This window comes from Lucilia sericata, unplaced genomic scaffold (assembly GCF_015586225.1).
Source record: "Lucilia sericata isolate MDLA Ls3-8-SP2 unplaced genomic scaffold, ASM1558622v1 Contig000095F_arrow, whole genome shotgun sequence".
In the NCBI taxonomy this organism is placed as follows: domain Eukaryota; kingdom Metazoa; phylum Arthropoda; class Insecta; order Diptera; family Calliphoridae; genus Lucilia; species Lucilia sericata.
This window is the reverse complement of record NW_023994127.1, coordinates 123,779-145,977: the sequence shown is the minus strand read 5'-3', so window position 1 is coordinate 145,977 and position 22,199 is coordinate 123,779. Positions and strand designations below refer to the sequence as shown.

Sequence of the window (22,199 nt, the reverse complement as noted above, 5' to 3'; positions counted from 1 at the left end):
AATCAGTCTTGCAACTTTTCTTCTTAAGACCTTGGAATAGATAATCCATATCTAAATAAGGACATCGATTGATAAATATGTACATTCTCTCTACCTTTCAAAAGGGTAAATCCATGCGATATGGTAACTTTGCCTTGTGAACTTTTGTTGACATAGAAGGTGCCTTTAATAACGTAAAATCTACTTCTATCTGTCAATCTCTCTTGAAGCTTTAGAGGTCTATTGTGGGTTTTGTATAGAGTTTACTCTCAAATATGATCATTGTATCTTCGTTAGGAGACACACAGATCTCTAAAAATCGTGGGGTACTATCTCCGCTATTATGGAACTTGGCTTCCTTCTAGTAAAACTAGACTCTCTTGGCTTTAAAACGGTTGCCTACTAGGGTGATCGACTCGATTTTTCAACCGGTTTATTACCGGTTTTTTCTGCTTTACCAGTGTCGGTTTTTTCTAAATGTTGATTTTTCGAATATCGAATAACCCGGTTTTTTCACTTTTTAAAAACCGGTTTCGAATACTTTTATTTGCTTTGTATTCAAAGATTATTTAAATGAAATTTTGAAGTAAATAATACAGCCCGTTTAAATTTTAAAAATATTCGAGTCCAAGAACTAGGATATATTTTTCTAAAGCACCATTGGTTAAACTTTTTTGATTTTCCTAATTAATTAAAAAATTTTATTTGTAAAATTGATAACTGTTTAATAAAATTTTATTAATCTTAAGATTATATTCCAATTACAATAATTAATTTACGGCTGAAATATTATGGAATTGTTGGAATGCCTATGAAAATTTCCTAAAAGGGCTTAAGAATAAGCTAGGATTACATAGTACCTTATGTTTAAAAGAAGTGTCCACCTTTTTCCTAATTTTTTTTTTATATTAAAGAAATAATGTAAATCAGACGACTAGATAGATCTAAAGTTATAATCTTTTAAACTGTTAAAAATCATTTCGGGCCATGTTTTATTAATCAAATTTAAACATAAACATTAATTTCTTCAAATTAACATATACTTTTTTATTTATTATGAAAAACCGGTTAACCGGTTTTTTCTGAATTTGAAAAATATCAACCGGTTTTTTTGAAATCTCAACTATTCGAACTATTCGAAAACCGGTTTTTGGAAAATGTCGAATAATCGATCACCCTATTGCCTACGCTGATGGTGTTGCGGTAACTTTAAATCACCTTGGAACTATGTATAAAAAACTGGAACAAGCCTTAGAGATCATTAGCTCATGGAGCGCTGAATGTGGTCTCAGCGTAAAAACGAACTTGTGTTATTCAAAATACAAGATCCCTACCTTTCCTCTTCCATAGCTTAATGGCGTGGTACTAACCCTTTCGGATAGCGTGCTTTATCGTAGATAAAAAGTTATTTTGGAGTATGAATGTATTCTCCAGAACACCAAAGGCCATAACGGCTCGTTATGTGTACAGAGAGACCATTGGCACGCACTGGGATATAAACCCTAAAAGTATTAATTGACTATTTGAGACTATCGTCAAGCCAATAATGCTGTAAGGGGTAGCCGTATTGTGGCACGCGATTGAAAAGGCCTCATACATCATCTTGAAAAGGTGCTATGAGAAGAACTCCCAAAAAGGCGTTGTTTGCTATGCTTAACTGGTCTCCAGTGGATATCCTAGGCAAACAAATAGCAATGTGCACTGCTGTCATATTAAGTTTGACTGGCAAATGGAACACTTGTTCCAGCGGTATGCGAAGATCTTTGATTTTATACAGCAACTCCTACATGCCGTCGGTTACTGCATCACGGAACGTCTCTTCCGATTAAGTTCCAATATCACATCTCTTCGGAGTCTCTAGAATCCCTCCTTCTGTCTACAAATTGCTTCCGTGTATATACAGACAGATCCAAGACAACGAATGAAGTTGGTGGAGGCATCTTCAATAAAGAATTTGGGACTAAAATCTCATTTAGACTCAATAACGATTCTAGGATAGAATTATACTGACAGTCAAGCTGCTATTAAGTCCCTGATTGGTGTTTTCTCTACATCACAACTTGTCCATGAATGCCGGACGTCTCTGAACGAAACGCGAGACATTCGAAAATTACTCTTATTTGGTTCAAAGGACGTAGGACTACATATGGCAATAATATTTCTGATATTTTTGCAAAATTTGGAACCATGCTAATTGAACTGGACGTGACCCAGTTCTGTGATGTTCCATAAAGTGTTATAAAAATGCACATTATGGAAATTTGTCAATCTAAAGCTCAAATTCGTTGGTCGAGTGAACATACATGCTCGATCAATAGAACGATGTGAACCAACACGGATCCACATTGAACCGCTTATCTTCTTAGTCTTCAAAGACCTCAGAAAGGTAAAATGATATCGGTCGTAACTGGTCACTCCAAATTTGGCAACCAAGATAGGCGCATAATGTCTTCTGTAGAAGTTGTAGTCCATCTTCTCTGACATTTTCGAGTTCTGGAAACGGCCCGTTTTCGAACCTTAGGGTAAACTTATTTGAATGATTTATCAGATATGTCAAATGTTCAATTAGAACGATTAACTGCATTTCTGAACATGTCAAAATGGGTGTAAATTACAAATTTCCTTTATCTCTCGTTCTACTATCCCTATTCTTCTCTTCTTCTTATAGAATTATTTTACAAAGGGATCATTATTAGACCTAAATAAGGCAGTAATTCCGATGCAGCCACCTGTTAAACATAACCTTAGCAAATTACAAAGCTAGCTTCCAGGCGGAAGTCCAAGCAATAAGAAAATGTGTAAATTGATTTAGAATAAATATGGCATCAACAGGGCTTTACATATTTAGCGACAGTTAGAAGTCAATAGATTTAACTTTACGCTTTATAAAATGGCCATATTGTATTCGTTTATACTCTCCTAGAGGTAGGGTTTACATTTAAAGGGAAGCTCTGCTCCCTTTACGAACGCAAAACGAGGGCTGAGTTATAATTATGAGTAAGAGAATCGCATAAGGCCTATTGGAATAATGAAACGGTGTTTAGAACCATTAAGATCCTATGGGGAACCCTAACGAGAAGCCTCCTCAAAATGAGCAAGTCTGAGGTTAATAAGATGGTACGTATTATAAGTTGACACACAGAATTAAGGCACAGCTATACAAAATTGGACGTGCGGATTCAGACGAATGTAGAGCATGTAGAGAGGATATTGAAACTCTAAATCACTTTCTTTGCCATTGTCAGGCTTTTATCGAAAATAGATTCAAATATCTTGAAAATTAGATCCAAATCCTCACAAACACTGATTAGAAAATTCTTTGGAATTACTATTGTCCAAGAAACTGTGTTTCTGAACATCGGACGATAATACATTCAGTGAATACTAACTATATAAGGTTTTGTTTTTACTACGCCCGATAGGGACCTATTGTACTACGGAATTGATGTAGTATACATCCTCCTATCAACCTAAGCTAAAGTTTTCGGGTAATTGAGAGTGACCTTTTAATTTCATCAACTACTACACTGGAATTCCTCCAACTGGAATTCCTCCAAATGGAATACAATGAAATAATCTTCATTATTTCTCAAATATGGTTCAATATACATAAATTTATTATATCTCAAGTGTGTCTAGTTATGTTAGTTACTGTATATACGAAAAAATACTGTAAAAGTTTATCCTGACCTGTCTTTTAGACACTCAGTCTTGTGCCGTACATATATATCATATCGATGATACGTTTTTTATAACATGGTACTATTTTGGGTACGAGTATTCCCTAATGCAGTAAAATGATTGCTTTGAGCTAAAAATTCATTTGCTGCTAAATTGTTACTTTACGTTCCCGTACATATCTTGAGTACACATGACTGTATTTAACCGAACAGCACAAATATGTAATAAAAGTGTGAGTCCTAGTTATTTATGTCAGTTTAAAAAAATGCACTTTTTTCCTTCTTTGCCCAAGTTATAGAAAAAAGGGTTAATTCTTCTAACCGTTCAAATTTTGTCTAGTTCTCTTTTTTAGGTGTTTTTCGTTTAGCTTAGAATTTATTTACGAAAATGTATTTTTATTGTTATGCTCCTTAAGGGATGATGATGATGGTATTTCCAGTCTAATGCATTAAATCATGTTAATATTTTTATTATTTTATTTTTGGGAAATGTATGCATAAGAATCCATTGGAATCGATAATAAAGCTGTTCAAAAAAGAGATTTAGAGTAATTTTTATTTGTTTAACACTTTACTAATGTACTAAATATAAATTTACTTAAATTAATTTTATTGTGATATTTATAAACGGACCTTGATAATGAAAACCTCAACAGTGAATAAATTTATAATAAATCAATTAAAAAAATAGCTCTTAATAATGAAAACCACAACCATGTATATATTTTTTTGAAATTTATTAAAAATTGTTCTACATATAAAAGAGTTTTATGCCGAATACTAAAAAATTCATAATATATTGACAGACATAGGTGATTTTGGACCGACCATTTCGAAATATCATGAGCATCAGGTTAATTTTCCAAAAATTGCTCTTGAACCTCTTGAATCAAACTCTCCAGAATTTAAATTTCTAAAAATACATTTTTTTAAGAAGAATTATATGGTAGCTAGTAGAGCCCTGCATGAGTAACTCTATTTGCTACACACAATGAGTGACTCATTGCTTTGCACTCAACTCATTGTTTGTTTAGAATAGTATTTACAAAGTTTTGTTATACTCGAACGTTGTGAGTACTATCAAGTGAATGTGCAACTACATTCAAATCGAGCGAGTAAACAATTTGTTTATGTTAAAACAATACAAAATAGATTGTTTGAATCGAATGAATCGATTCAAACTTTTTCTTGAATAAATGGTGAAAATTTTGAATGCTGTTAAAACTAGTTCCTGTGGCCCGAATTCGCTGAAATTTGGTAGTCTTGAGTACAATTGATGACAAGATAATATTATGTTCGAATATTCGAAATTAAGTTCGAAAATTCGAAGTTATGTTCGAAAAATTTTTTATGCTTTTAAATTATTCTTTGAGTCCAAAAAACTAAAAAAAAAATTTTCGAAAATTCGAACTCATGTTCGAAAAAAATTTAAAGCTGATAAAACCAGTTTCCGTGGACCAAATTGGCTGAAATTTGGCAGTGTTAAGTACAGTTGATGACGCTACTATATTATCTTCGACTATTCGAAATTAAGTTCGAAAATTCGAAGTAATATTCAAAAAATCTGTTAATTTGTCGAACTTAAAAATTGTTTTGCTTTCACTCGATTCACTCACTGTATACTACTTGAATTGAATCACATAAACACTCTCATTACTTGTTTCGTTTGAATTGAGTATTGACTAACATTCCTTATTTTCAAATATACTATTCATTTCATTCATAAAACAATGAGTGAGTCAAACACAGTGTTTGAAAAAAATCAAATGTTTTAATTTATTATTTAAGTCACTCATGCAGGGCTCTACTAGCTAGAAACAATTATGGACCGATCCTCAGAAAAAACTTATTCATATCGAATTTCCTCCCTACTAGTAAGTATTTTAAAGCCAATTTTGAATGCTAAATTTAAATCTGAAGGGATCTTTATATAACGACTAGGGTTAAATGAGGAGCGTCTAAAGATGTTTAATTATTGTAAACATTTTATTAGAATCAAAATTCTACAAAAACATTAATAAAATTAATAAACCTAAATATTTGAAGAGGATATTATAGGAAATCTTTATAAATTGCAAACTCTGGCCAGAATTTTTACTAAATGCTAGAACTTTTACCAAATTCTGTTCATCATTATTTATTCCTTTGGCGTCTTGAACATAACCAACATGCTCCACTTTGACTCTTTTCTCTACCTCAAGTTTTTGTAAAATTAACTTTTTATAATTTTTAAACTCCGAACTTTTTTCAATACTTATCACCATTTTGTCTGCAATATAGGAAAGACTTTCCTCAATATGTTTAATTTCATATGTTTTAATGCCATCACGTAGATAATTGGCGTAAACTGGTTGCAAACCCAATTTAATTAATTCATTTAATTGCTGTATAGCGATGGGTGTACTAGTAAATTTTGCATATTCAATACATTTTTTATAAATGTCATAAGACTTTTCAGTGTTACTTTTTTCGCCGCCATTGTAACGTGATTTCTCTAAGAAGCAACTGAACATATCGGCCGTCAAAGCTGTATTTGTTGTTTCTATGAATGACATTTCAGAGTACTTTTTTATTTCTGATTTTGGGGTAGTTTCCAAAATATGAAAACAAGATTGGGGATCATCGGCTAAAAGTATAAAAAAAATTGAAAATTATTAGAATTTATCATAGAATAAATCACTTTTCTTAAATATTATATTTTACCTAATACCATTGAAAGGGTTCGTGAAAGTATTGACAACAAAATTAAACTTTTCATTTTGTTAATTAAATTAGAATTATTAGATATAGATGGTGTGATCACTGAGAGAGTACACAGATAACTAACTGAACAATTATTAAAATGAAACATATCAAATTATAATTTAAACTATCGCATAGTACTTTTATACTATTTATATCAACCACAATTGACTCAGAATCAAAAACCGAAATAGATTCAAATATATAATACATAATAATCGCAAGAAGGAAAGAAGATGCCCTTTACTTCATATAATGAATCATTCAATAGCAAACACTGGGGCATACATTAACATCGAAGACATCAATACAATTAGGACGAAATTACGTTGATAAAGTAAAATCTGAGACCGTATTGGATTGTAAGAAAGCTTTAACTGAATACTCTTCTAGAGGTAAGTTTTACAGGGCTTTAAAGGGAAGGAAGCTCGAGGTAGTTAACCCAACGAACACAAAACCATTCGAAGCAACGTGAACTTAATAAAAAATATGGATGAGAGAATCCCATAAGGCGTTTTGGAATAATGAAACGGTGGGTAGAACTATATGGATGCTATAGGGTGACCCTAACGAGAGCAGTAAGAGAAGCCTCTTCAAAATGAGCAAGTCTGAAGTTAGTATGATGGTACATATTCTGAGTGGACAGACTCATATCACCAGGCTTGTATAGATTTGCAACGAGCTTTATTGCTGTGGAATGAAGTTCGTATATGTGGAAACTTGACGCGGATGGAATGTACGAACAAGTGATAAATATATTTTTAAATTTAGTTTTAACAATATCTTGTACATCGTTAAGGATTATTACTTCTGAAGGAAAAATCGGTCAAAAATGCTCTCAGGAACAATGATCTTAAATTATACTCTATTACGGGTAGTTATCTTAAAGATTTGGACATCATTATACAATTCCATGCCCAGATTACTCTTAATATGGTAATCAACATCATTTATGGTTGTATCGAGAGCAAAACGGGTGGCAAATATAGTATGGTTTTGGTTTTCATCCTCCTCTCCTAGGAAGACCAAAATTTCGACCAAGGTAGAGCATATAGAGAGCACTTTCTTTGTCTTTTTCGCTGAAATTAGATCCAAATATCTTGGTAATGATATTATTCGAGATATAACATCCCACCCGAACACTGATAGGAAAATTCGAGGAAACTGAGTTTCTGAAAATCGGACAATAATACATTCATTGAATACTATAACTATAAGGTTTATGTTTTTACCAACAAAGATTTTCCATGAAAATAAGCGCACAATAGACCCGATAGTAGCCAAGGTGTATTTCTTTGGATTTAATATAGATGCATTCTCCTATCTACCTAACCCTATAACTCCCATACAAATATCCTGTCGGAATACCCAAGTATAAGTTAAATATGCAGAAATTGTAATAAAATTTACCATAGAACAATTTTACGTGCACAGTTACTGTAAAGTTAGGTGAAAATCGCTTCACAACAGGTGCGTAATCAGATGTATCCCCCGTGGATCCGCGACTGCTCCAAATTTTATCTTAGACTCATCTAAGGTTAAATTTTGAACTAAAAACATTAATATAGGAATGAAATTAGTCAAAAATACATACATTGTTTGATAATCTTAAGTCCTCTATCAGGTCCCTTATACCCATGTTATGATTTTATTAAGACATAAATTTATTATTAATTATTTATTACATATAATACAATATACATATTATTAGACTCCAAATTCTACAAAAACATTAAAATAGATAATAAACATATATATTGGAAGAGCAAAATATAGGAAATATCCATATAATACGATTTCTGGCCAGAATTTCGATTACTTTCTCCACTCCTTTCATCATTACTAATATGTTTTATTTTGGGACCTTCAAGTTGTTGTAAAATGAACTTTTTGTAATTTTTAAATTCCAAACTTTTTTCAATGCTTTTCTCCATTTCTTCTGCGATATATAAGATGCCTTCCCTATTCTTCATTTCTTTTGATTTGATTCTATTTTTTATATAATTGTCCAGAGCCTGCGACAAACCCAATTTAGTTAATTCATTAAATTGCCGACTACCAATCGGTTGATTATTATTCTGTTCAAATTCATTACATTTTTTGTAAATGTCGTAGTGTTTTTCAGTTTCACTTTTTTCGCCTTTACTGTTACGCGATTCTTCTAAGAAACAACTGAATATATCGGCGGTCAAAACTGTGTTTGCGGTTTCTATGAAAGACATTTCAGAGAACTTTTTTATTTCGGATTTTTGTGTAATTTCCAAAACATCAAAGCAATGCTGTGGATCATTGGCTGAAATTAAATAATAAGTCGAACATTTTTAAAATGTGTGCTTACATATCCGATTAATTGAAACCCAAGACCCAATTGGTTTAAATTTTTATAGGTTGACATTATCACTTTTATAAAATATGTGTTTTACCTGAAAAACCCCTCATAACTAGTGAAAGTATTAAAATCAAGATAAAGCTTTTCATTTTCTTTTCTTTTGGAATGAATTTACGTTTTAAATTATTTAGATGTGCTCTTGTCTATCAGAAAGTACTCAGATAACAGAGCAATTATTAAAACAAAATATAGTTTAACAATGTGAAGCTAAAATAAAATAAAATACTTTAGTACTATAAGTATACAAATAAGAACCGCAACTGACTCAGAGTAAAACAGCGAATAGATTCGAACAAATAAGACAACCAACTACTTTGGATGAATCAAACATGAGATTTATAAGCATTATAGTATTTTCGGAAAAGGTTCCCAATGGGGGCTTGAAATCATAATTTAATAGAGTACTTAACTTCATATAATTTATGTACTTTTTATACTAAATCTCTTTTCTAAACAAGTTTCACTTAATTAACATAATTGCGTTCACATTATAAAAATACCCAATACATAATCCAAAAATTGTAAATATAAAGCTTTTGTAATAAACGATTATTTTAAAGGAAAATGTAAAAAGTGCGTTTTATTACAAAAAGCAAAACGTAAAGAGAAAAAATAATGAATATTAAAACAACCCTTTGAAAATCAAAGCAAAAAATCAAACACTTGAATTCATTGTTTCAGCTAAACGCATCAAACGCATATAAAATAATAAATAAATCTTTTGTTTTACCTCTTCATCCATACAACTCTAGAGTGCTTCAAGTATAAATTTTATGTCAACATTAATCAATTAAAACTCGTTTAATTCCTGTGGTTCCAGTCATTTAATAAATATTAAGCTGAGATTAATAGTCGTTTCTATAGCTGCGAGATTATACGTCGTTTAAATAGTCAAGACTATAGGCTAGACTATGATCCAGACTATAATCTCAACTATGGTATTCTCTAAAATCTAGACTATAATCTTGTCAATATTCCAGACCATAGCCTTGTCTCTAGACCAGACTAAAGTTTAGACTATAGTCATGTTTATAGCACACCTAAGATACGGTCCAAACTATAGTCTTGTCTTGTCCATAGTCCAGACTATAGTATTGTCTATAGTCCAGACTGTAGTATTGTCTATAGTCCAGACTGTAGTATTGTCTATAGTCCAGACCAGGGTACACTTAGAAAGGTGACTGCATCGCTACAACAATACAAAAACAACATGTATTTTGTTTTTGTACTAGAATCACACTAATGTCAAAAATGACATAAGAAATGTAAACAAATAACATTCTTAACATGTAAACAATAACAACTAGACTATAGTAAATAGTTCAGACTATAGCATTGTCTATAGTTCAAACTATAGTATTGTATAACCCAGACTATAGTATTGTCTATAGTCCAGACTATAGTATTGTCTATAGTCCAGACTATAGTATTGTCTATAGTCCAGACTATAGTATTGTCTAGTCCAGACTATAGTATTGTCTATAGTCCAGGCTATAGTATTATCTATAGTCCAGACTATAGTATTGTCTATAGTCCAGACTATAGTATTGTCTATAGCCCAGACTATAGCCCAGACTATACTCCCCATCTTTTTTGGTGGTGGGTATAAAATGTTCTAAAAAGTTCTATCCTAAACAGTGTTGCCACTTTGGTTATTATTAACCAAAATTGGTTATTTTTATTTTGCATGTGTACATGTGAATTATTTTTTCGTTTTGGTTATTTTTTGCAAACAATTGAACTAAATGCTGTTTGCTTTTATTCTAAAAATAAAATTAAAAAAAAAAACTTATTTTATCTCTAGTTTTAAACCAACTATGAAAATATACATATCGTCCCTGTTTTGAATTTTGGTAATACATATGTGGATTTTTTTTTTTACTATTCGAAATTTTTTTATTACTGTAATTTGTACATCTACTGGTTATAATGATGTGCACAAAGGTATTTTTCGATATCTTAATTGGTTTAGGATTTAGCAAAAGTACCTATGCGTTTTCCACATATTAAATGAGTTGATTTAAATCATAACAACACCGTAATATTATTTTATTTACACTAGCCAATCTAATACCGTGAATAATGGAATGAATCAATTTTTGATTCAAACTCGTCCGTCCTTCCGTTAATAATTCTATTGGAACTTTTTATGTAAAGAACTCGCGGTACTTATATGAAAAAACGAAGTAGGCTGTATTTCGCATTTCGATTTTTATGGAATTTGGTGGGAATAGTCTACGTACTTAGTAGATTATGTCCTCCAAATTAAATTAAAAATTTAAAGTATAATTGCAACTTCTATACCTATTTAAAATTTTGCATAAACAGATACTGTGCTAATTAAATTCTAAAATAAATGATTTAATAAAGAATTTTCTGCTAATTGATGCAAGAATAGTATCACAATATCTTTAAAGTATTAATCAACTGATATTTTTAAATAACACAGCTAAGGAAAATGAAATTGTATTATCTACAAAACTTGTAATAACATCTCAACTCATACGACGAATAATAATCGCGATATATGCAAGGATTTGTTACTCATGACCTTTGACTTCTACTAAATATCTCACCATGACTTTTAGTTCTTTATTTACATTTTTTACTTGTTTTTATTTTACCGCCTTAAATTCTAAATTTTTGTCAATTTGTCGGATAATGTGGATAGATTACGTTTACAAATATTGCTGAAGTTATGAATGTAATGCTAACATCCGCTACATGGTATTTTAATTTGGTCAAATATACCCCTTAAACCCAAATTTCGAACGAAATCTAAAAATCTGTACATAAAATGGGAAGAATTTTTTAATTTAAAATTGTTTTCCAAAAAGTCAAATGTGGAGTATTTTTGAATAGCGCTAAAACGCGTTAAAAACTCAGTTATTTTTTAAAATAAATATTAATTACATTTGTTAACGAATCCGCGAAGAGACATATACATATTTATTGTTAAAAACACGATAGAGACGAAAAAAAACAAGATAGAAAACTGAAATATTTTGCCAAAATATTTTTAGTTAACCCAGTTTGCTTGGTATTGAAAATGCGAAATATCGGTCAACGATTTCACCTAGCCCCCATATTATGCCCTATTCAAAAAATTACTATATTGCTTTAAAATGCATGTATAGCGATGAAATTCAATATAAAAAAGTTTTATTGGAATTTATTGGAAAATTCTCCTCAGAAAATGACTTTAAAGCTCATAATGTACTGCAATATAGCAACAAAATTCAACATAATCAAGTTTTAAAGGAACTAAAATATCTCTGTCAGATTTTATGAGAATTGGTCCATAATTGACCATACGTCTCATATAAGATCCCCTACAGGAAATTACTTTAACACTCATAACTGTCTTCATTATACCAGTTTAGCGACGAAATTTAACATAGTTACAAGTTCCACTTCAGAAAATGAATTTGTTATTTTAATGTCCAAATGTAAATATGAAACAAATAAAAATAATTTTGTTTACTTTTTTCTTAATTTGGTTATTTTTTATTCGAATTTTGGTTAGAAAAAAATTTTGTTGTGGCAACACTGATCCTAAAGTATCTTTTTTAATAAGGACCGTCTGTCTATGTTTAGTAATCATATGTTTTGGAGAGTATCATTTGAAGAAAGAAAAAGTACCAGAAGTGGAATAAAAAAGTTACTAAAATCACCTATGTTACACATTTTCACCCCTTAAAAGTACGAATTTCAAAAAAGTACCAGTCAGACACCCATCTGCTCATTTTAAGAGTACATAGATACAAGTGCATTTAAAATTTTTCTTGTAATAATAATATTGTGTAAGATAATTAAGAAAATCTGTTTTAACAGTTTTCCCCTTTTTCTATCCCTAATAAAAATAAAATTAAAAAAAAAACCTTTAAACTAAAAATTCCCGGAAAATTTTGAACAAGACAATCATGGCGGTTAATTTAAATTTAAATAATGTGGCATGGCTGAATGTGTGCATATTAGCTAATTCACAAACCGTATGTTTGGATTCGAAAATGAGATATAGATGGCGCTGTTTGCAAAACACTAGTAACCCATGCGTTACCAACTGTTTAAGAAAAGTTGTGTTTATTATTTTATACTTTATTAATAAAGTTATTTCCTTTTTTATAACCACCACCAGGAAGTTGTGGGGAATATTTTAAATTGTCCATCAAATTTAAGTTTTCAATTTTTAGTTTAGGAATATTGACAATGCTAGAAGTATTTGCTTGCCACATAGACTCCGCAATGGGAATTTATATTTTTTAAATGAGCTACAAACGAAATGATAAAATCAATATAACCCAATCTTTTTGGTGGTGGGTACAGAAATATTATCTGGCAATACCGTACAGGACATACATATATACATACATACCTATGTAAGTGTTTATTTATGTTAGTAAGTATGTATGTATTCACATTAGTTTAAAACTTTTTCAAAACCTTCTTTGTTTTAAATTTGAATTGTAACTGTATATTTCAAACGGTTTCACAACTGTAGAGATGTATTGTCAGTAAAAATATTGATTATAAAGTATTTACAAAATACACTAGTTTACACAAAATACATGACATAATACTACGCAACATTCATTCATTCATTCATTCATTCATTTGCAATGTCATTTCATTTTATGTTCAACATTTTCTTTCATTCATTTCCTAAAAAGCATTCTAGATAAAGCCACGTTTAAGAAACATCGCAAGAAAAATTCGTTTATGTGAGTTCTTCACAATAAAATTATAACTTTAACCAAGTGGGTGCGTTACAACCACCCCATCAAAAGTACAAGTGTATGTATAAACAGTTAGTTTTAATATTGGTAATTTTCTAAAGTGAATTAATTTAATTAAACAAATTACAGATTTTGGCTGTGTTTAAATGTTAGTAAATATGTACGTTTATATGTATATAATTAATCAATAGCAATCAATATCAATTACCGCCTTTTTAACAATAGTTGTGTGGCGTGTTATTAAAATTGGAAAAGTATTTTGGGCAACAATGGCGTCCTGTGAACAAGGTACGTTGTGTGAATATAATTAAGTTATTGCAATTGACATTAAAGGTTAACCCTTCCTTTTTGATGTTTCCAGTAGTAAAATGTTTGTAATTATTTAAATTACATAAAACATGAATATGCTTATGTGATATGCACAGTGGGGCAAAATTGTTATTTTTTTTAAATAATAATTTTTTTCTAATCGGCTTGTCTAAATGTCATAAAATTTTACATGTTTGGGGACAAGGACTCCACCTATGACTGGAAGTTGTAAGGGTCTATGACGGTCCATATGATTATATATACTTGTTTCGAAAGGGCTAACATGTACATATGTATATAATGAACCGATCTTTATAGAAACTATCAGAGTAATTAAAATTGTTATTGAAATTATTTCTAACAATACGAAATAAGTCAAACTATAGTTTTTCCTATAATATAGTTGTTACTATCGACAATAGCCATGCTATAGTGTTTTCTATAGTATTTTTTATAATCGAGACTAATGGGTTATTTTATTAAGTGGTCTATTGTCAACACTTTGGTATTAAATCTTGGAGGACCGATTCAGTTTTTTGACTTTGTTATTACATTTATCACACTTTGAAATATTGGTTGTATAGACCTATAAAATAATGTAGTCTAGTCTAGTCTATAGTCTAGTCTATAGTCTAATCTATAGTCTAGTCTATAGTCTAGTCTATAGTCTAGTCTATAGTCTAGTCTATAGTCTAGTCTATAGTCTAGTCTATAGTCTAGTCTATAGTCTAGTCTATAGTCTAGTCTATAGTCTAGTCTATAGTCTAGTCTATAGTCTAGTCTATAGTCTAGTCTATAGTCTAGTCTAGTCTAGTCTATAGTCTAGTCTATAGTCTAGTCTAGTCTATAGTCTAGTCTATAGTCTAGTCTATAGTCTAGTCTACAGTCTAGTCTATAGTCTAGTCTATAGTCTAGTCTATAGTCTAGTCTATAGTCTAGTCTATAGTCTAGTCTATAGTCTAGTCTATAGTCTAGTCTATAGTCTAGTCTATAGTCTAGTCTATAGTCTAGTCTCTAGTCTAGTCTATAGTCTAGTCTATAGTCTAGTCTATAGTCTAGTCTATAGTCTAGTCTATAGTCTAGTCTATAGTCTAGTCTATAGTCTAGTCTATAGTCTAGTCTATAGTCTAGTCTATAGTCTAGTCTATAGTCTAGTCTATAGTCTAGTCTATAGTCTAGTCTATAGTCTAGTCTATAGTCTAGTCTATAGTCTAGTCTATAGTCTAGTCTATAGTCTAGTCTATAGTCTAGTCTATAGTCTAGTCTATAGTCTAGTCTATAGTCTAGTCTATAGTCTAGTCTATAGTCTAGTCTATAGTCTAGTCTATAGTCTAGTCTATAGTCTAGTCTATAGTCTAGTCTATAGTCTAGTCTATAGTCTAGTCTATAGTCTAGTCTATAGTCTAGTCTATAGTCTAGTCTATAGTCTAGTCTATAGTCTAGTCTATAGTCTAGTCTATAGTCTAGTCTATAGTCTAGTCTATAGTCTAGTCTATAGTCTAGTCTATAGTCTAGTCTATAGTCTAGTCTATAGTCTAGTCTATAGTCTAGTCTATAGTCTAGTCTATAGTCTAGTCTATAGTCTAGTCTATAGTCTAGTCTATAGTCTAGTCTATAGTCTAGTCTATAGTCTAGTCTATAGTCTAGTCTATAGTCTAGTCTATAGTCTAGTCTATAGTCTAGTCTATAGTCTAGTCTATAGTCTAGTCTATCTAGTCTATAGTCTAGTCTATAGTCTAGTCTATAGTCTAGTCTATAGTCTAGTCTATAGTCTAGTCTATAGTCTAGTCTATAGTCTAGTCTATAGTCTAGTCTATAGTCTAGTCTATAGTCTAGTCTATAGTCTAGTCTATAGTCTAGTCTATAGTCTAGTCTATAGTCTAGTCTATAGTCTAGTCTATAGTCTATAGTCTAGTCTATAGTCTAGTCTATAGTCTAGTCTATAGTCCTATCTATAGTCTAGTCTATAGTCTAGTCTATAGTCTAGTCTATAGTCTAGTCTATAGTCTAGTCTATAGTCTAGTCTATAGTCTAGTCCATAGTCTAGTCTATATACTATATTCTATTGATTATAGTTAGCGGAAAATTAGTTTAGTACATTAAAACCTAAAATGTAATAATTTTGCCTGGTATAAGAGTATCATATGGTCGACCTTGCCTGACAAGACGTTTATACTTGTTTTTATTTTTGCTTCCTCGTTGCGTGTTTTTAATAATAAACGAACACAATACAATAACATTTCCTACCAATTGTAACAAATCATAAAAACACAAACAAACTCTATGCCAATACTTATGTATCAATTAATGATTTTTTCGAAATTTAAATTTTCTAACTTTCACTTGTTTCCAAATCCCCAATCAATAACGCATGTCTTATGCGTCAGTCTGTTTTGTTAAAAAGCACGATATAGTCTTGACGGAATGAGTTAGAGGGATGAAATTAAGAAAATACAAACAAACAAAAAAATCAATTTGTATGGAAAATTTAGGCTCATAATGGTAAATAGCTGTGCTTTTTCTTCCCCAACAAAAAATGCCCTAAAATCATCTTCTTATAAATAAAAGCATATGACGAAGAAAAATATACACACAAACAAGCTTTTCTTTTTGGAAAATTGTACCGAAATCCCAAACAAAAATTTTGCCAAGTTTATTTACACCCTTATACACAAAATTCAGTATCTAATATAATCAAATGTTTAATATTTTGAAAACAAAAAGCTTTTTCTTCTTGTACGTACTATTGGAAACGTTTTTCAAAAAGAGAACTAATGGTACTATGATGTGAGTAAACAAACGTGGACAAGACTTTCAGCGCTATATGTTTCTCACGTGCCTTTCACCCTCCATAAAAAATCTATTATTAAACAAAAAAAAATCGAAAGTGTCAGTCTGACAAGAATCTTTGTTCGTACTAGACCTTAAATCGTGTGACGTAGAGATGTTGAATAAATTAGTGGAAATACCTGCAAATAAATGGCCAGTATTACGTGATTTGTATACAAAACGTAAAGATCGTGCTGCTTGTTACAATCTGTTACAATCTTTTATCAGCTGGAAGAACAAGGAACCAGAATTGGAATTGACTATATATTCACTTAATGGCGATTGGGAAGCAGATGGTACATTTATTGCTAAGGTACATATATTATACTCTATACATATCTATATATGTATATATACATTAAATGATCTAATCAATATCGTATTGTTGTTTTTGTTGTACTTATTTTTTATTACTTTTGCAGTTTCTAAATCAAATATTTTTCAATACATGCTCTGATAATGTACAACAAGTATTAAAAGCTTTAAAATGTCTGGATCCCTCGGAATATTATGTCTTATCGGGATATCAAGACTTCCTGGTACCTGTAGTAAAGCAATATTTAAAAGACTGTGGTTTTGATGAGGCAGACTATAATCCTACCAGTACCTTTTGGTATCATATACCCAAAGAGCAGGCTAAACAATTTCAAATCGAGTGAGTAATAATAAACATAAATTAACAAAAAAGAAATTGGCAAGAAAATATAGCGAAATTTTGTTATTGTAATCAATGTTTTGTTTAGTCGTATTCCAGTTTAGCTAAATATATATCACACACATAAATACTATTGTAGGTGTCATATACATACATATAGCACATTTGCTACAAGACTAGTATAACTCAAAATTCGGGGTTTTTGAACTGAGCACTAAAAAATATGCGCAAAAATGTCTACAGTGTGAGAGTGATTTTGTGAAACATCAAAACTCATGTTTTCACATATAATTAATAATTAACAATTTTATTTAAGTCCAGATGAGAAAACTTAAATTCTCTACTATTTTCATCAGGTTTCAGTTGTAAAGTCCCCTTAAACGTTTTAAAGTTATTTAATGATTTTATCAAAACGATATTATTTGAGTTATGGCACTTTTTAGGTAAATGTGTAATATGTATATTCAAAAAATTACTCAAAGTCATCAAAGTGCAAGGACAAACACTCATACAATAGGAAAATTTATGTTAAATCGAAAAAAACCATTTTGGTTTGTTTTAAAAATAATACATTGACGAAATAGAACAAAGTTTGTTTCTCTTTTATTTAATATTTCTTCGCATTAAATTGAATATTGAAAATTTTGATTTTAAAAATTATGATGATTTTAAAATTTATTTTTTTTTTTAAATAAAAATTTATTATAAAGTCTAAATACGTCGTTATTCGCTGGTAAATAGCAGTTGACAGTAACAAATGTTTATGTATATTAGGGTGGTCCCCAAGCTAATGAAAATATTTCGAATTTTGACCAAATTGTTGATAATGACGGCAATGACATATCTACTTATACAGTGTTTGTGCCACCTTTAAAAAAATCGATAACCTTTAATCTAAGCTATGTCCCAGTGAGGTCAACGTAAGAAACGTGTTTACAAGGAAAATAAGCTATTTACACAGTCATTTTGATAAGAGCAGAGGTCACATCTTTTAGAATTTCCCGTTTTGATGCCTTTTCATTTATTTTAAATTATAAAAGTTATAACAAACTCTGTTTGAAAAAGGCATAAGTCCAAAAACTGTATCTAATAATAACTGTATGTTTACGAAAATTACTATTATTATTTATCAACTCCTATATTTCATTTTTTAGCGGAAAGATTTTTTTAACACCAAGTAGGTACATATATGTATTTTTGTTTCTAGTGGAAACTTTATATTGAGAAACTTAGGTCCTTTTCGAAACGACTGGTTCCATTATAGTTTTATGGCAGAATCGTAGTTTGTACTTAGTAAGCTTTCCAAACTAATAAAAAAAGAATTCCATTGCAATATTTAAATTTTGGACACGCTTTAAGCAATAGGGGTCAATGGGACTTGCTGCACCTTCTTAAATTATATTACGAAACAGTCCAGTTAGAACAGTTAGTTAGTTGGTTCGTTAGTTAGTTAGTTAGTTAGTTAGTGAGTTAGTGAGTTAGTTAGGTAGTTAGTTAGTTAGTTAGTTTAGTTAGTTAGTTAGGTGTTCGTTAGGTTAGTTAGTTAGGTTAGTTAGTTAGTTAGTTCGTTATTAGTTAGTTAGTTAGTTAGTTAGTTAGTTAGTTAGTTAGTTCGTTCGTTAGTTAGTTTAGTTCGTTCGTTGCGTTCGTTTCGTTCGTTAGTTCGTTCGTTCGTTCGGTTAGTTCTTCGTTCGTTCGTTCAGTTCGTTCGTTACGTTAGTTAGTGCGTTTCGTTTCGTTTCGTTTCGTTCGTTAGTTAGTTCGTTAGTTCGGTCGTTCGTTCGTTCGTTCGTTCGTTCGTTAGTTCGTTAGTTCGTTCGTTCGTTGCGTTCGTTCGTCGTTCGTTCGTTCGTTCGTTCTTCGTGCGTTCGTTCGTTCGTTCGTTCGTTCGTTCGTTCGTTCGTTCGTTCGTTCGTTCGTTCGTTCGTTCGTTCGTCGTTCGTTCGTTCGTTCGTTCGTTGTTCGTTTCGTTCGTTCGTTCGTTTTCGTTCTTCGTTCGTTCGTTTCGTTCGTTCGTTCGTTCGTTCGTTCGTTCGTTCGTTCGTTCGTTCGTTCGTTCGTTCGTTCGTTCGTTCGTTCGTTCGTTCGTTCGTTTCGTTCGTTCGTTCGTTCTTGTTCGTTCGTTCGTTCGTTCGTTCGTTCGTTCGTTTCGTTCGTTAGTTCGTTCGTTCGTTCGTCGTTCGTTCGTTGTTTCGTTCGTTCGTTCGTTCGTTCGTTGTTCGTTCGTTGTTCGTTCGTTCGTTCGTTCGTTTTCGTTCGTTCGTTCGTTCGTTTCGTTAGTTCTTTCGTTTCGTTCGTTCGTTCGTTCGTTTCGTTCGTTCGGTTCGTTCGTTCTTCTTCTCCTTCCTCCCCCTTCGCTTCCCCTTCCTTTCCCCCTTTTCCTCCCCTTCCTGTGAACCTGCAGATGAGTAAAGGTATAACCTAATTTATTATTACAACCTTATACTTTTTTATTACCTACTGGCTATACCCAGTGTGCTTTGCTACCATAAAAGCAATATTATACATATGAGATATGATACATATGAGAGATGTCAAGCAAATTATTGCAAGTTCGCCAGTCTATGAGAAATTCGAATAATATAATAGTTTCCAAGATACACGACATTTTTTATTTAATTAATTTATGTGGCGCCAAGCCACCCATTGAAAGTGCGCCCGTTATTCTCTAAATGTTTACAGGAATGTCAAAATTCTTCGTGTAAAATTTGAAGATTCTAGCTCTAATAGTTTCTCAGATATACGAATTTTTCTATTTGATTCATGTGGGGGCATCATGCTCCCCAGATGAAAGTCCGCACTTTTTCCTCCAAAATATTGAGATGAATATTAAAGTTATTTGTGCAAAATTGTAAGAATCAAGTTCTATTAGTTTCCCAGATAAACGAAATTGTATATTTAATTCATATGGGAGGTGCCAAGTTCCCCATTGAAAGTCCGACCGTTATAATCTAAATGTTCAGATGAATGTCAAAATTCTTCAAGTAAAATTTGAAGATTCTAGCTCTAATAGTTTCTCAGATATACGAATTTTTCTATTTAATTCATATGGGGGCTTCATGACCAGATGAAAGTCCGCTTTTTTTTCCTCCAAAATGTTCAGATGAGTATTTAAGTTCTTCGTGCAAAATTTGAAGAATTTAGTTCCATTAGTTTCCCAGATAAACGAATTTTTGTATTTAATTAATGTGGGTAGTCCGCCAATTTATTACCCAAAATGTTTAAATGGGTGTTAAAGTTATTCGTGCTATTCTAACTGTAATAGTTTCCAAGATAAACGAAATTTTGTATTTAATTTATATGGAAGGTGCCACGCCCCCTAATGCTAGCAATTGAAGAAAATCGGTATAGCCGTTTAGTAGTGTATAACGTTCAAACATATAAACATACAAACAAAAACACATTCATTTTTATATTGATAGAAGATACGCAAAATATATATTTTTACTTTTTTATAAAACAAATATTTTTAATTTATTTTTACTAAATAATTTCTTTGCAGTCCTCCCAACAATATAGTACTTAAGCCCCTAGAAGAATGTCATGTAGAACAAATAAACAACATGTGGTCCCATAGATTACCATATTCAGTTGAAATGATTACCACCCTAATACGTCATAATGAATCTGTTGGCATATTCGAAGATGACAACTTAGTGGGATGGTGTTTAATGTAAATTATTAATAAAATATATTATTAAACATGTGATTTTTAATTTAATATCTCATTATTTATTTATTTCAGACGCCCATTAGGTTCTCTTGGTCTGCTGCGTATTTTGGACACTCACAAACGCAGAGGTCTCGGTAATTTGGCAGTTCGTTATTTGTCAAAATTTTTGGCTGACAATGATATTGAAGTGGCAGCTACAGTGGTTTTTGATAATGTGCCATCTTGTTCCATGTTTGATAAACTGGGTTTCAAAGTTATCGATAAAGTGTATTGGGTCGATAAACCGGCAAATAAATGAATTTCAATTGTCAAAAAAAGTTTTCATATCCTTAAAACGAATACTTGTAATGCTGACATCGCACGATGGGCCATTTGGTCTAAGTTATTGTGACAAGAAAGTCAAAAACATACAAATCTGAAATTTAGATATGCAAGATGGCGAGTCCAGTAATTATATTTTCAAATGTTTGTAATTGAAAAGCGGTTTTTGTTGATATTTTTTAAAATATTTTTCATTTAATGGAAAATATTGAATTAAGCTACGCAATCAGCGATATGATTTCGTAATTAGATTCCAACTGTTTAATTAATATATTCAGTTCATTAAAGTCATGGAAAAATATTCCTTAACGAAGTGTAAACCAAATACATAAGACGGCTAAGTCCAAGGGTTTTGTAATATACTTTTGACCAGAAAAAAATAAAATAAAAATTCTGGCCCATCGTGCGCAAATGTATTGCATACAAATAAAAGGCGATTTATCGTTGAAGCATATAGCTTTCTTAAAATTTTACAGGACATCATTTTTAATGAACGGGCAACGATATTTGAGGTAAAGTAAAAATATATTTCATATTAATTTTATTTATTTTTATTCATTTATTTACACAGCTACAGTAAGTATACATCAGCGGGGAAGGTGAAAACTTATTTAGAAATAATGTTAAAAAAAAAACGTAATAATGATAATAGAAAATGTAAAATTATTAATTGAATAAAGATAAATTAAATGCTCATCTTTTAGTTTTAAATATTTTACTTATTATGAATTTAACTCGATTTGTGTGAGGTAAAGGGAATACGGGAGAGCGTTACTATTGAAAAAGTATTATTTGATATTGAAATTACACAATATCGGTCAGATTAACCCCATGCAAATAATCCCCGTATTTAAATCGAATTATGTGAGGTTAAGGGAATATGGGA

At 31.1% G+C, this 22,199-nt stretch overlaps 3 protein-coding genes across 6 annotated transcripts; 1 reads left to right on the top strand and 2 right to left on the bottom strand.

Moving 5' to 3' along the window:
* Positions 1-5,377: 5,377 nt before the first annotated feature.
* Positions 5,378-6,502, bottom strand: LOC119599885. The gene is made up of 2 exons (XM_037949812.1): positions 6,363-6,502; positions 5,378-6,285 (listed from the first exon to the last, which is right to left on the bottom strand). Exons 1-2 carry the CDS (start codon positions 6,415-6,417, stop codon positions 5,663-5,665), a joined length of 678 nt encoding a protein of 225 aa, XP_037805740.1. The 5' UTR covers positions 6,418-6,502; the 3' UTR covers positions 5,378-5,662.
* A 1,557-nt stretch (positions 6,503-8,059) lies between these two features.
* On the bottom strand, positions 8,060-9,011 carry LOC119599886. The gene is made up of 2 exons (XM_037949814.1): positions 8,825-9,011; positions 8,060-8,694 (listed from the first exon to the last, which is right to left on the bottom strand). The coding sequence occupies exons 1-2, from the start codon at positions 8,877-8,879 to the stop codon at positions 8,123-8,125; spliced, it is 627 nt and encodes a 208-aa protein (XP_037805742.1). The 5' UTR covers positions 8,880-9,011; the 3' UTR covers positions 8,060-8,122.
* A 4,372-nt stretch (positions 9,012-13,383) lies between these two features.
* Positions 13,384-21,765, top strand: LOC119599895. Of its 4 annotated transcripts, none has more exons than XM_037949823.1 (7): positions 13,384-13,584; positions 13,656-13,674; positions 13,752-13,814; positions 16,757-16,977; positions 17,087-17,319; positions 20,822-20,992; positions 21,065-21,765. In XM_037949823.1, exons 3-7 carry the CDS (start codon positions 13,796-13,798, stop codon positions 21,288-21,290), a joined length of 870 nt encoding a protein of 289 aa, XP_037805751.1. In that variant the 5' UTR covers positions 13,384-13,584; positions 13,656-13,674; positions 13,752-13,795; the 3' UTR covers positions 21,291-21,765. The 4 variants fall into 4 exon arrangements, with proteins under 4 accessions (XP_037805751.1, XP_037805749.1, XP_037805750.1 ...); XM_037949822.1 differs by having other exon boundaries at positions 13,438-13,584; positions 13,656-13,686; XM_037949821.1 differs by having other exon boundaries at positions 13,416-13,584; positions 13,656-13,814.
* The last annotated feature ends 434 nt before the right edge of the window (positions 21,766-22,199 follow it).

What these genes read in the sequence shown, in the direction of transcription:
- LOC119599886 (XM_037949814.1), bottom strand. Translation starts at nt 8,879, where the DNA reads ATGAAAAGCTTTATCTTGATTTTAATACTTTCACTAGTTATGAGGGGT. An exon ending in AGTTATGAGGGGTTTTTCAG is followed by an intron (nt 8,695 to 8,824) that starts GTAAAACACATA and finishes ATTTAATTTCAG; the next exon opens with CCAATGATCCACAGCATTGC.
- LOC119599885 (XM_037949812.1), bottom strand. Translation starts at nt 6,417, where the DNA reads ATGAAAAGTTTAATTTTGTTGTCAATACTTTCACGAACCCTTTCAATG. An exon ending in AACCCTTTCAATGGTATTAG is followed by an intron (nt 6,286 to 6,362) that starts GTAAAATATAAT and finishes TTATACTTTTAG; the next exon opens with CCGATGATCCCCAATCTTGT.
- LOC119599895 (XM_037949823.1), top strand. An exon ending in GCTAAACAATTTCAAATCGA is followed by an intron (nt 17,320 to 20,821) that starts GTGAGTAATAAT and finishes ATTTCTTTGCAG; the next exon opens with TCCTCCCAACAATATAGTAC. An exon ending in TTAGTGGGATGGTGTTTAAT is followed by an intron (nt 20,993 to 21,064) that starts GTAAATTATTAA and finishes TATTTATTTCAG; the next exon opens with ACGCCCATTAGGTTCTCTTG.